The sequence below is a fragment of the Acomys russatus genome, chromosome 4 (genome assembly GCF_903995435.1).
Source record: "Acomys russatus chromosome 4, mAcoRus1.1, whole genome shotgun sequence".
Taxonomy (NCBI): Eukaryota; Metazoa; Chordata; class Mammalia; order Rodentia; family Muridae; genus Acomys; species Acomys russatus.
Window position 1 is genome coordinate 81,686,606 of NC_067140.1, and position 15,390 is coordinate 81,701,995.

General features: G+C 41.3%; 1 protein-coding gene across 1 annotated transcript in view; it reads right to left on the reverse strand.

Moving 5' to 3' along the window:
* Ralgapa2 (Ral GTPase activating protein catalytic subunit alpha 2) overlaps window positions 1-15,390 on the reverse strand; it is a 282,989-nt gene that overhangs the window by 136,976 nt on the left and 130,623 nt on the right. Inside the window, exons 22-24 of the mRNA XM_051144780.1 lie at window positions 5,260-5,453; window positions 4,314-4,412; window positions 3,939-4,094 (exon numbers count right to left, since the gene is read on the reverse strand). Of these exons, the coding sequence (XP_051000737.1) occupies window positions 3,939-4,094; window positions 4,314-4,412; window positions 5,260-5,453 (449 nt within the window). The remainder of the gene's footprint in view (window positions 1-3,938; window positions 4,095-4,313; window positions 4,413-5,259; window positions 5,454-15,390) is intronic.

A 15,390-nucleotide genomic window follows, 5' to 3' on the forward strand; every position in this document is an offset into this window, starting at 1 on the left:
ATCAGTGAAAAAGACATGCTCAAGGGGTTAAGTAAAGCCTTTCTGTGAATTCTAACAAGCTTTTGAATATGTGGCATTTGACAAAAGTTCTCAAGACGTTTTGAACTTTCATTATTCATAAAATAGGTCATGATATTTATCCAGGCGAGTTGTGGAGAGGAATCGGTAGGATATCACACTGTTCCTGGTACTGAGTCTGGCATTTGTATCTAGGAGAAGTGGACATCATCAACCTCCATCCCAGCACCCTGCGCAATGCAGCTGAGCAGAGGAGGCCAGCTGGAAGGGCCTTCATGGGCTGAGTAATCCTGCAAGTCACACGGAGTTCATAATTGATCATTACTGAGAAGGTGCTTATGATCCTAATTAGCTTTGAAGTAGTGACAAGAGTAATAACGTTGAAAAAAGAAAAAAAAAAAAAAATCCAGGCCCAGGCATGGCGGTGCGCGTCTTTAATGCTAGCACTTGGGAGGCGGCAGGCAGTTCTCTACGAGAGGGAAGCCAGAATGATCTACATAGTGAGTTCCAGCACAGCCAAGGCTACATAATGAGACCTTGTCTTAAAAAACTGGGGTGGGGTGAGTATCCTTATCATGGGGGGAAGAAGCCCTTCCATTTTATGGATTTTTTTCAATCATACAAACTACAAAAGCACACTACATATATAGTGAGACAGAAAGGCTATCCTGCTGTTTGCTTACATGACAAATTTGGTACCATAATAGATGAAGCTGTGCTTTTACGTGATTGTACACAAGGCCAGAGGGCAATTTAAGAGATGTATCTTATGGATGATTTTTACACTTGAGTTTCAGTTATTACAAGCATCATTATGTTTGAAAAGATAACTAATATCTTAGTATTTGTTTGCATCTAAGCATTTTACCGAGCACTGCAGATGCAACCTTGATACTCTCACATTCAGGAGAGGATTTTGTAAAACACCATGTTGCACACACTACAAGGGCTCTGACTCTTAAAACATATAGCTAAATTGAGCAGACAAGAGTGCCACCCAGAGGCCAAAGGAAAAAAACACGTCCTGTGTTTCATTTGTAAAAACCAGTAAAAGCTAAATTAAAATATTAATTTTTAATTGAAATATTTATATAACATTATATTTAATTTATTTATTCATATATTTAATTTAAATAGCTAACATTAGTATTTGCTATTACTTATTTTTAAGCAATGGACAGTCTTTTGCTGCAAGATTGTGTTATTTATTGGAAAACCCTGTTTTAGTTGAGGTGTGGCTCAGCCCTAGCACACAGCTTTAATCCAAGATCTTTCTGCTTGAATATTGTAAACAGGATTAGATAAAGTCAACCAGAGGTCAAGAGTGACCAGTTGAGAAAGTGAACATAGGAAAAACCCTCGACAGTAAGAAGTCAGGAGGAAGGACAGAGAGACACACAAGAAGTAGAAGGAAGGGGCATTTAGTTGGAGGGTTGGTTGTTTGTTTGGTTTGGTTGTTTGTTTTGTTTTGAGATGGCATGTAAAAGGCCCTTGGGTTGGGGACGTCAGCTGAGGAGGAGGCTACCTGGATGCTTTGCTGAGGAGGAAGGCCACCTGGACTCTTTGCTCTCTGAGCTAGCAGGCTTTTACCCCAGCATCTGCCTCCTGCACTTTTATTGGTAAATGGAACGATTGAGATTTTGTTAAAAACAATAGTCTTCAGACTTCTTCTTTTGCATAAACAAATACTTTTCATCATGCTATGATGCATGGCAGTGTGGCTCGTGGCGACTCTCACAGATTGAAAACAAGCCTTGACATGGTACCAGCCACAGGTGCATGGAGATGAATTAAAAAATTGAATTTAACTGTATTCTCTGTAGCAAATGTTTTCTTTTCTTTTTATAATGAATATAGCATGTGTTTCCAGAAGTGCATATAAGTTCTAAAACAACCACCATGATCTATTTAGACATGTGGGCCAAAAGTTAAACTAATTAACCAGAGACATTTCTTACTTAAATGAGAAAGGCTTCTTTCATTAGAAGGACTCTATGGAAGTTTCTTCTGGCAGAGAAATAAAGTTCACTTAGGGTAATTCTGTTTGGCAGACAATCAGGCTTCTAAAATATATACTAATAATTGTTAAGGTTAAAGGTTAAAAAAAAAAAAAAGAAAAATAGCTAATTCTATTAAAGCCACATTAAAAACCCAGGCTCCTGCTGGTGTACACAATGGGTTAATTATGAGAGAGATATCTGACATCCTCACTCTGTCCTGCAGTCTGCATGGTGGCGCTGCTGCTGGCACTGGGCTGTCTTTTAAGACTTAGGATATTTTATAACAAATCTACAAAAGATCGCTGTCTTCATTTAATTGAAAACATGACGTACATTAAAAATGTGAAGACAATTTTAAGTACATGATTTCAATACCTTTTCCTGACTGTAAAACATTTAAAAACAATTCACAAAGACACGCTCATGTTCCCTAACCCTGCCACCCTTTATTCCTTAACCCTGCCACCCTTTATTCCTTAACCCTGCCACCCTTTATTCCTTAACCCTGCCATCCTTTATTCCCTAACCCTGCCATCCTTACTTCATGCTTTTATGTCTCATTCTTACACCAACACATCTTCAAACAAATACAATTTTAAAGTCACATCTCTTTATGAGACTTCCTAAAAAACTCATTCTAAGAACTACTGCTTTGTGCTGATTTCAGATTTGTTTTTTATTAAGTCAGAAAATTCTACAGTTGATCATTATTGCCAAATAATATATTTTCCATGAACAATCTTACCAAAACACTACTTTAACACAGTGTTAAGTCAGCTTTCCTCCTGTGGTTCCCACACTGAGGGAGCCCACCCCTGTCTCTGAAGTTGATTCTCTTTCCCGCTTTTACCCATGAATCTCCCACATGCCCTGCACTGCATCGTTTTGTAGGAGACACTTCTACCCGCAGGGGCAGCTGGAAGCAGTTAAGCAGAGAAAACAAGTGACTGTACTTAATGTCTTTCCTTAGACATCTATTTAAAAAATGAATGAAGCTATGAGTCGAAACTAAGCTGCTATCATCAGTGTCTTCCAATGCTGCTCAGAGTAAACATGACAAGAAAGACTCACTGGGATGGTATGTTACAACCACTTCTCAGGCACCGGAAAGACTCAAGTACATTCTAAAGAAAAGTGAGCAAACAAATAAATAAATAAATTCCAGGCCTGCCCCTAGATCTGGTGACCCGAGTTTAGTCCCCGGGACCCACACGGCAGGAGAATGAACAGCTGCAAGCTGTCCTCTGACCTCCATCCTTGAGCTCTGGCACTCATGGTCCCACACCCCACACATACGAAATAAGTAACTATAATAAGAACAGTCTTCACAAGTCCATAGGACTATCTGCATCACACCTCCTGTCTCGCACAAGTGCTGGGGGACTTCCCAGGTGATACTGGCCACATCCTATAAAAAATCCTAAATCCAGGATCAACAAAGAGGGCTTTGTGAAAGCGTTGGGCATTTTTGTTCCTACCTAACCAAAACTACTATTTCTTTGGAAGAAAAAGGAAAAAAAAAATCAAGAAATAAGGCTAACGAGCCTTAAATCATAGGAGATTGTACCTCATAAAAAGAATCCAACTCCTAAAACACAAACTTCCAAATACTTTTAAATTGGCCAGAACCACAGAGGAAAACTAGCTGCGATCACACTTTGACGTTGACAACAAAGGCAGAGACTGGATCACATGAGTCTCGGAATAAAATTCAGATGTAGTTAGTACATGCAGAGCGGTGGAGGGGAAGGAGCGAGAATGCGATAGCTCTGACCACACTTTCGAAGACCTCATGTGTGAAGCGCAGAAGCCACTGAGGATTTAAGCATTTCTGGTATATTTTTAGAAGCCCTGGTACAAATAAAATGTGACAAGGAATTTCCCGTCATGGTACGCCATGATAAAGGAGTCACAGGATACCTGGTCCTCGCTGGTTAATCCCAGGTGCATCACAAGGTAAAAATGCACCAGGAAATCGGAGCTTGGCAGGACATCCTGGCGTCTGGTCATCATGTCGCAGATCAGTTTGTAGGCTTGCAGCTTGCCTTCCTTGTACTCGCTTGGCAGAGTTGTAGCCTGCCAAGAAGACGATGTTTCTAGATTAAATCAAGCCCAGACGCAGAGCATGTCAACATTTCATTTCCTTCTCAGTTTTCCTGAAGACTTGTTTGGAGATGTGGACGCACTGGCTGCAGTAAGACCCAGCCTTCCAAACATGCAGTCTTGGGCAATTACAGTTTTTAAACTCAATTTCAGAAGGGAAGAGGAAATGCCAATAAAAGCATGAACACTTGCCTTAAACAGCCACGATGCGAACATTCTGAGTGGTGGAATCAGGGGCGGTGGAGACGGAGAGGACTGGTTATCCAGGCTTACTGCGAGGTTATCTCGGATCTATGGGCAAGGGAACATCTGCTTATTACAACTACACAGCAACACTGTCTTGCACAGCCAAAAACAAAAAACAAACAACAAAAACAAACAAACAAACAAAAACAAAAACCCAAAAACCAACAAAACAAAACAAACAAAAAACTGCTTCCATGTTTTTGTTCAAGGAATGAGAAATAAGGAGTATTTACAGGTTTTCCTTTTATTATATTTTCTGGTCCTTTTAGAATGTGTCTGGCTTACTATAGGTAGCTGAAGCTTTAAACACAAAAGAATGGCATTACTTTTCAATCACCTGAATACATAGGGAGATCCAGAACTCCAAATGGTAAGAAATGATTCCATAAATTATGCTATATGAACATAAGTCATGCTTTAGAAATATATTCAATGATGGAAAATATACACTTAGTATCAAAACAAAAGGCAGGATGAAAACTATACCTAGTCTAAGAATTTTAGTATTGTAAAATGTTTTTATCCATGGAAAGATATATTTTGCATATTAATACTGATTATTCTATAAAATGGATATATGAATGTCTTCTCCATGGTTTTCTGTATTTTCTAAACTTTATACAATCAAAATAGCATCATTTTACTAAAGTGAATAATGAAGCCACACAGTATCCTATCTTAATATCTTCTACAAATATACTTTTGCACCAAATGAAATAATTCATAGGCATTTAGTAAAGTATTAAAACTATGGATCTTATGATTTACTCTTGAGCAATCAAACATGCTTCATCTGAATGCCTAATTTGTATTTCAGAATATGTTCAATAGTTTTTATATTAAATTATATATATTAATTATTCTGGATGTAAGATGTAACAGCAGAACACACCTTGGCCAGTTTGTACCACAGGTCATAGAGATAGCCAAAAACCTTGGCATGGATCTTCGGTGACTGGATAGTGTTCACATCTCCAAGGATTCCCAAGACTCTCCGCCATAACACAGCAGCAGAGTCTGGGTGCCAACCAGTTAGGCTCCCTCCTGCAATTATGCTGCAGTCGTCTGCGAGGCACTCTCTGCTATCTGTGGAGAAAGTGTGGAAGTAACTCTGTCAGCAGGATCTTGATTTCATCATCATAACTTCTTAGCATTATTGCAAATTACCTGTGCTTAAAATTCATGAATTCTCAGTGATTAAGATTTTTTTAAGTGGCTGAGAATTTGATAGAACAGAAAAAGAGAAGCAATTTTAAAAGGTCAAACAGTTGATTCTTTCACACAAGCCCAACAAGAAATGATGTACGCCTGGGGTGATCATGTGAGGGATCTTACGAAGCAGGCAAGATGAGGGAGATTTTGAGTAGGATGGCTACCATGACAGTAGGCAACCCAAAGTCTCAGGGTAGAGAGACATTTGTGGTTTATTGAGCATAGACTTTGCACGCAAGAAACTTTCTGCCCTGTTGGGTCTAAGGAATTCATGCAGTCGTGTAATGGTCACTATTCGTCTCCCCATAACCAGCCCTTCACAGTTAGCCTCACCCCTCAAACTAAGCACGAGATAGCTGCTGCGTTGTGTTCTGTCCCTACTGACCTGCCTCTTCCACTATCTCATATAAACTGAATTCTAGTAATCAGCCTTTCTGCCTGGTTTCTCTTACTTAGCAGAACACACATGAGAATACTCCCTAAGACTGTGTACGCGGGGAGTCTGTGCCCTCTGACTGCTGGTTAGCATTCCAGTTTGAGATAGATCATGGTTCATCTCTTCGTCTGCTGAAGGACATTTAGATTAGTTCCTATTTTGAGTAACTAGGAATAAAACTTCCAGGAACGTTCATATGCAGGTGTCTGTGTGAACAGATACTGACATTTCTTTTTGGTAAATAACTGGAGTGAGATCCTGGGTTGTCACGTAAGTGCATGTTTCAGGACATGTTCAAGAGAAGAAAAGACACTGAGGCCATTTTCTGAAATGGCGTTTCCATGAACCAGTACAGTCAGCATCACTCTGAGTGGAGGACAAAGTGCCCCTTGTTCCAAAACCCCCCCAGACTTGGCTATGCCCGGCTCAGCTCTGTGTCCATGCTACAAGGGAAGGGGTTGTACCTTGCTGATGTTTTCATTTGCAGTTTTCTAGTGAGTTACATATATTAAGCATGCAGTAGCATGTGATTCGTGCCTGGACAAAGCAAGCAAGCAAACGGCTTGGGTTGCAGTGTGTGCAGCTTATCAGAGCCTGTGTGGGCAAAGGCCTAGGAGAGAAGGGCAGTGTCAGCAGTCCAAAGCCCAAGTGCATCTTCCAACTCACAGTTAATTTAAGAGAAAAGTTTCATGGTCTGAAATAAATGCCTCATGAATTCAGTGACACAGGCACCACCACTCACAGGCACCAGGAGCCTCTGGAGTTTATCTTGTCTTTTGTCTTTGTTACTTTGAAAATGTGTATGTGGAGGAAGCAGATGGAGGGTGAGGGCGTGTACAGGCACCATGGGAACAGGCAACCAGGAAACTCAGGGTCATCAGTCTGTAGCAGTTGGTCCTCTCCTTCTACCACATGAGCCTCGGGAGTCTAACGCAGGTCTTTAGGCTTGGTAGCAAGTGCCTTTCCTTGCTGGCCCCTTAAATTGTTTTGATGACATTTATTTGTTTGTTTATTATTTCCTTGTGTATGTGCGCATGCACAAGCTATGGCCTGCAGAGGTCAGAGGACAACTTTGGAAGTTGGTTCCCTCCTCTTGCTTAGGTTCTGATGATCAACTCACATCTTCAGGCTTGACAGGAAGCGCCTTAAATTACTGGGCCATCTTGCCAGGCCATAGAGTTTTCCTTTTTTTTTTTTTAAGAGAAAAGAGAAAATTTTCTGACTGCCAGAAATACATTTAAGGCAATGGAGTGCTGCATCATAGCAAAACTATTTCTCTCACACGCACTATATTCTACTATATAGAATAATCAGCAGCTACCAGCATCATACTATATTCTACTATATAGAATAGTCAGCAGCTTCCAGCATCATGTGATATTTTTCTCACCTCTCATGCTTCTGAATTTCGTTGGGTTGTGAATAATTCTTCCTCCTACCCTACTCTTAGAGTTCTTCCTCTCTCCCCCTACTCCCATAGAAAGGGTATTCTCCAAACCTTTAGCTGAGCAGAGTTTTCAAACGCTCTGGAGACTGCCCAGAGTTCACTCTCTGTATAAAAGCTTGGCCCCACTGTGCTCTCAGCCCTCCATCCCACCAATGGCCTCCGCAGTGCTTAACAACAGCATTTAATTTTCAGCACCCAGCAGCATTTGATGGACAGAATGCTTCATTATCTGACCCCCAGGTGTGACAAGCACCCAGTTCCCCTCTTTCACCAGCTCTCCACGCCATGGCCTTCAAGTGATCAAGGGCCCACAGGATGCTGCCCTTCCGTCCCATCACTGTTAACTCACACAGAATAACGGCACAGATTCACATGCCATTCACATATTTACATCCTTAAATATCTATTTTTTTGTCTCCATTTCTTCAATTATACACTCATTTCTCCAGTTCAATCTGTTCATAGGGGATCCAACCTTTGACCTCACAAATACTAGGCCAGTGCTCTAGCACTGAGTGACACCTCCAGCCCACTGAGCCTTCCTAAAGCTCCACATGCCCACGGATCAGTGGAAACAGTCCATGCAGGCATGATGCCTTAGGAGTTCCGTCATGTTTTGAACATTGGTATTTTGGATCGTAGATTAAGGCTTAAAAATTTATTTATTTTGCATGTGTATCTGTGTGCGTACACGTGCACAAGCACGCGCACGTGTGTGTGTGTGTGTGTGTGTGTGTGTGTATGTATGTATGTATGTGTGTATGCACAGATGCCATGTGCATAGGTCACGGACAGCTTGCAGGAGCCACTTCTCTCCTAGTATTTAAGTATTGAACTCAGGAGTGAAGTTTTACCTGCTGAGCCATCCAGAAGCCCAGATTTTGGCTTTATTTTTGGTGGTTGTTTTGTTTTGTTTTGTTGATATGGCATCTCACTATACAGCCTAGGTTGACCTCAGATCTGCTTTGTCCGTCAGGCTGGCCTGCAATTCTCTAACCTCCTGAGGTCAGGACCACAGAGATACACTACCACACCTGGTTTATGCTGTTTTCTTATTCCTACAACTCAAACTCCAGGAAATGGTTTTCCTAACAAGCTCACCTTTGCTGAGAAAGTACATAAACTCTTTTCATCTAACTCCTTTGCTTTCAGGACTGCATCTCTATACTTAGTCTTGCAGTGGTGATCACAGCCCAGAAACACTGCCAGCTTCTTTATCTTCAAGAATCCAGTCAGCAGCCTGTGAGCAGCACTAACGCTCTTCTGTTTCTTTAGTTCCTTCTTCTTGTGGAAGGTAGTGGGTATTTCAACCACGCTTTACCTTAAACTGGGCTAGAACTCACTCTAGTCTAGCCTAGAACGACCAGCAGTCCTCCCACCTCAGCCTCCCAAATGGTAGGATTAAAGGATGAGAGTCACTGTGCCCAACTACCAGTTCTCAAGTCAATGCACTGGCTTCCTGTGCCGAGCCCATCGCCGCCTCCTATTTCTGTAGGTACCCAACATGGCCATCCCTCCCACTGCAATGAGTCCAGCCAGGCTGCTTCTCAGCTGTCAAGGATACTGACAGGAGTCAATGCTGTCCCACCTAGCATGTCCCATGCTCTCTGCTATCTCTAAAAATTGGTTATTACTATCTTTTCCCCAGTATCTGTATCCTGTGGAGTTAAATTTAACAGTCCTTTCAATGAGGCTTGGGAAGGGCTTGAGGGAGTAAGTGTGGCAATCTATATTTGTTCACTACTATGGTTAACTAGATAGGACAATTAGTATTTAAAAAAATCCTTTTCATTAATTTCTTTGCCTTGTTTTTTGTTTTAAGGGTCTAGCTGTCCTAGAACTTCCTATGCAGACCAAGTTATCCTCAGATTCACAGAGCTCCATCTGGCCCGGTCTCCTGAGTGCTGGAATAAAGGCATGAGCCACCCACACCCACAACCAGCTTTACCTTATCTGTAAAAGGTGTTCACTTCATGTTCTTATTTTATAACTTTTGAAGATGTATTTATCTTGTGTCTTTGAATGTTTTGCTGCATGTATGTACACATATCATGTATGTGCCTGGTGTTCAAGGTCAGAGGAAGGGACCGGAGAGTCACAGATGGTCACGAGGCACCATGTAGGTGCTGGGAATGAAATTAGGGTCCTCAAGAAGAATAGCAAGTACCTTTAACTTTGGGCCATCTGTCCTACCCCACATTTTTTTGTTTAGTGTTAACATACTTTTATTAAACAATTTGTCCCTCATGTTCATTTTTTAAATAGGCATTACATTTAAAAACTGTTGAGGATTTATGAAAAATGCAAAGAAGGTAGAGCTAATATCCAATATAGTCCACACTAGTTTCTGTTACCAGCTTCTCTCATCAGAATATTTATTACAATTAACAAGCCAGTACTAAAACAGTATTAATTTTCGTAATTTTTTAAAAGTGTGTGCATGAATGTGTGTGCATGTGTGTGTGTGTGTGTGTGCAAGTGGTTTCAGGATACCACTCTGGAGTACTGGCCCTTACTGTCCACTTCATGTGCGGCAGGGTCTTCTTAGCTATGCCAGCCCATGAGCTAGTGGCACTGCCTTATCTCCTCATAGGAGCACGGGGACTACAGGCAACACACCCAGGCCTGGGTTACATGTGGGTCCTGAGGATTTGAACTCGGGTCCTCACCCTTGCAGAGCAAGCACTTTACCCACCTAGTTCACTGCCTCCACATCCTGTAGAGTTCCTTGGTTTTTCTTCTTCTTTTTTTTTTTATCCCCGTTGCAACTATGATGGCAAATAGAAACAATACTTGTCACCTCCCTATGTGCTTCATGAAGCTGCATCATATCTTAGGCTCAGGCCTCTGACAGCCTGCAGCGTGTCAGGGAGTGCTGGTCAGGTGTTCTATAGACTGTCCCTCAGTTGGGAGCTGTCTGGTGTTTTTCTCACAGTAAACATTTGTGATAGTTGATTTTCAAGGTCAATTTGATACGATCTACAATCACTTGGGAAGAGGTTCTCAGTGAGGGCCTGACTAGACCAGACAGGCCTGTCTGTGGGGGAAGCTGTCTTAACTGTGGTAACTGAGGCTGGAAGCCCATTCTTTGTGGGTGGCCCCATTTCGGAGGCTTGGGTGCCAAGATGTGTAAGAAAGGAGAAAGTGACCTGAACTCAAACATTCATGAATCTGTTCTCTGCTCTTGACTGTGGGTGCCACCTTGACGTCCCCACAATGACGGTCTGTATCTTGATATTACGAGATAAAACAAGTTGCTTTTGTCGGGGTATTTTAACCACAGCAACAGGAAGCAAAACTAATTTGTTGTTTTTATGGGGGAGGAGCACGCCTGGACGTCTCACACATATTTTTCTATTACTTTCATTCCCTTTGCTAATGTTTTATTTAGGGGTTTTGGCTTATACACTTTTTTTACTGAGCCGGTCGCTAATTTTGCTTTTATCATACTGATTTTTGTCTGTGTCTGTTATCAAAGTAGCACCAGGTAGTAGAGAGACAACAGAGAGCTTTCTTTTTCTAGGGAACAGGTTGGAAAAGAAAGTGTCTCCGTTAAGTACGGCTAGAAATAATCCCTTGTTTTTATTCAAATTACATCTGATGGTATTTGAATGATCATGTTATTCCTTTACTTGTGTTTCCCCACATACTGTTTCCTTCATCAGTCTTGCCTGTTCATCTAGCTTTGTTAATGTTTATAAAGAATATTTTTAGGTTGTTGTCTCTTTTGTGTTGTATTTATTTTCATTTTATGGTATACTCGTGCAATCTTACAGTTTTACTAGCTTTTCAGTTCAAATGCTATGGCATTATGATACCTTTCCTTTTAATTTTTGAACAGGACACACATGCCATAGTTCACGCACATACACGCACAACAGTTCATATCTTGTCCTTCATAAAGGAGTTCAGCTACATTCTAGTGATGACAATGTACAGTTTTATTTAAGACTAGTTTTGGTTTCTTGTTCTTTTTAAAATTTTTGTTATTCTTATTTTTTATCATAATCATAGAATATGTCATAGTACAAGTCATGCATCTTTGTTGATACAAATTGGCCAACTTGTTAATGTTGTGTGGTATCTTAGCTGTTAAATTAAAAAATATACATGCCCGCCAAATACATATATACGTGTGTGTGTCCACTCAACTGGACTAATTATATTATGCTTTCTTTATTTGTATTAGATTTTATTTTTTGCTTAGCTCATGAATTAATGGCGGCTTATATTAAGATTTCTTCCTATGAGTATGGTCTTATCAGGAATTTCTCATGTCTTTTTTCAAATTTTGCTTCATATATCTGGAGGCTGGTAAGTTTATGTAAATGTAGATCTATTGCTGCTGCTAATAATTTCTGCTTTAAGTGTTACCTAGTTGTCTACATAGGACTATGGTGGTGGTCTGCTCTCCTTAAAGGAGTTTGTTTGTATTTATTGTGGTAAGGAATGTGTTTGACGTATTTCTAAACTTTTACACTTTCTGTGTTAAGTCACCTGTGCTCTGTTTTTCGTTTGAATCTTTGGTGAGAATTTACCGAGTTTCCCCATTTCTGCCAGTATTTTCTCCCTCTAGTCATACATTATTCATTTCTTATTCACATAAGTATTACAGAATCATCCTAGCATTTACCCTATACAAATAGAGATGGACTAATTTCTGCATTTTTTAAAGGCTCCATCTAAAACCCTGAAGCACATCTCTGTATCTCAGGCACCTGAGGAGAGGGCCAGCAAGGCCAACAGGGGCCAGGGGAGTGGGTGTGAGAGGGAGAAAGCAGGACCAAGACGGTCCAACAGCTCTTTATGCTATTGATGGGAAGGTCCCCAGACACTGAAACAAAGATTGAGCAAGGATGACAGGCGGTGTCATGGCAAGGCTGTGTGCTCCACTGATGCAGCACCATTCCTTCCTGAGGAGCACCACAGGTGACTCTGCAGTAACCTGGACATCCTGAGGAGCACCACAGGTGACTCTGCAGTAGCCTGTGCATCCTGAGGAGCACCACAGGTGACTCTGCAGTAGCCTTTACATCCTGAGGAGCACCACAGGTGACTCTGCAGTAACCTGGACATCCTGAGGAGCACCACAGGTGACTCTGCAGTAACCTGGACATCCTAAGGAGCACCACAGGTGACTCTGCAGTAACCTGGACATCCTGAGGAGCACCACAGGTGACTCTGCAGTAACCTGTACAGATATCCAAACTAGAATTCCTACACGCCATGTCTAGAAATCTGAAGGCACAGAGGGTAGAGCCTAATCATGGGTCCTCTTCACTTTCTGACTTTTATGAAGCCTTGGAAGAAATTCCTGTAAAATCAGGTACAGTACCAAAGAGCTGCTGTCTGAGAAGACATGGGAATCTCTAATGAATGCTTATGAGTCAACTTTAGCCCTCAAGGAGCAGGGTGTGGCGTTTATTTCTCTCTGTAAGACTGCCATGTGGCTTCAATCCTTAGCGGCAGGTGAGACAGTTAGGTGACCCATAGCTCTGCTTCATCCTAACTCCCCAACTTTAAGAGTGCAGCCGTACACAAGGAGGTCAGCCCCAGCACCCAGGGACACGGGCGCTCAGCTGCAGTGACAACTGCACTCACGGAGGCCGGGTGCTCACTCACCACCTGCTCCGCTCTGCCTTCACCAACCAACAGACCCTCAGTTCTTAAGGATCTACACAGAAAATCTGTTTCAATCCTGCTTTGCATTCAGGAACCACTGTTGTCTCAAAGATTAAAATCGTAGGCAACATCCCCCACTATCAAAATATGTTGAGCTCTTTAGAAGGTTTTCAAGTGACTGTGTTCATTTTTTCAATATTACTGTGAAGATTTTAATGAGCTAAAGTGTTTTTGCCCAAAATTATCCGGCTGGTGGCACAAGCTCCAGAACAGATGCTGACATTTTACATGTAGACGGGTCCTCAATGAAGGAACGCTTGATTAAAAACGGGATTCAAGAGATTTTAGAAAATTTCATGTTCACCTCCAAAATACCAAATATTTGCTTTATTTTTATTAGTAGCCTATATGTGTTTGTTTCATTATTTCTAAATGTTGTATGGGCTTTTTAAATTATTAAAGTATGAACTCTTAAGCATATGTGAATTTTTATCATCTTTCTCCAAATACATACATGATTCTAACAGATAAATATGAAATTTAACAATATGAAATTATTGAACCAATTTTTAACTGGCAAATAGGTACTTATTATCAAAGGGCCAATTCATCCAGCTGCAACTTTATGTAGGGTTGGCAGAGTTTTGAGTAAATATAACTTTTTCTTTGGCAATAAAATATAACACTGCTCAGACTCTTGCTTAACAACTTAACTGTAGGGACAGAAAAGGCAGGTGAGCAGCTCAGGAATAAGAAGATCAGGGCGCTGGCTGGCGCTCTGCTCCGCGGCACCCTTTCCTCATGTGCTTTCATATGAGGGCCTTCACAAGGCGGCTTGCCAGTGCCACTGTAGCTTTTACTATTATTTTTCTTTATATTATTTCATGATGTGTAAGTATATTAAGGGAAGGTAAAAATACCAAAAATGTGTGTGATGACAGAGAGCACTGATGAAAATCAGTTTCAATGGAGGAGGACAATGTTCAATTCACATCTACAACTGTAATTAAAAGAATTTCCTGTAAGGGACATTTGGATGTAGGTCAGGGATAAATACATTAAATAAAAAAGAGCAGAAACTACACTGCATGATGATTTTAATACCTTTATCTAAATAGTGATCTGAAGCTTAAAGCCATTTGTTCATGGTTTGGGTTGCTTACTAAGGGCCTGTCTTACCCACACTGTCCTGGGAGTCGGGAGTGTTCTGTGCACACAACAGACAATCTGCCTTCCCACTGGAGCTCATAGTCCACCAGAGGAAGGCCCTGGCCCCTCCCATCCAAAGCAAGACATTGGCTGTCACTAGCAAATCTTATCTTAAGCCTGACAGGAACCTGGAAAGGAATGATCTTCAAAGCTGGGCTTTGTCCTTTGAGATCCTAATTGTTATCAAAACTTTTTCAAGTTTCTTTGATTTTAGGAGTTTTAGTTTTGCTGAGGTTAGACTGTCACTACTTCCTTAGGGCTCGCTGTTGTTGCGTGTCTCCCTTTCTCATTGAGAAACCCTCTCTAGCCCAATATCATACCAGGGCTTTTCCTTCCTCTCTCTTTTATTTTTTAGAAGGTATTTTCTTCTAAATGCTTTCTGAAGTTTCCTTTTCATACTTAAGAACTTTATATCCTTCGAACTGGTTTAAAGCACATTTGTGAAGTGGTGGTTCTCTTTCTTTTACCCCACCATGGCTAAATACTTCTCCCTGCTAGGGGTGGAAGACCCTCCATATCTCTCTCTCTCTCTCTCTCTCTCTCTCTCTCTCTCTCTCTCTCTCTCACACACACACACACACACACACACACCACAATTACATGCCTGTGAGGAAAAAGTTCTAAATTTTACATCCACTGCTTTCAGTCTATTTGTCCATCCCTAGGATTTTAACTTTTATCACTACATAACACTTATCACATTATGTGTGATAATCAGGTATAATCTTGTTTGTAAATCCTTAAAAGATTAGTAGCAATGACTCATTCATCTTTTCTGTCACATGTATGTGGTGTGTGTGTGTGTGTGTGTGCATGCTTACACATGTGTAAGAACACACGTATGAATGCAAATACATCTGGGGGCCTGAGGTTGACATTGGTGGTCTTTCTCAATCACTCTGCACTTTATCTATTGAGAAAGAATCTCTCACTGAACCTAGAGCTCGCCAATGGCAGCTCGTCTAGATAGCCAACTTACCCTGCGGATGCCTCACCTCTGTCTCCTGAGTGCTGGCATTACAAGCGACTACCATACCTGCTTGGTGCTCATGTTCCAATTAAGTGCTTTATCCAACAAGCCACCCGCTCAAGCCCCT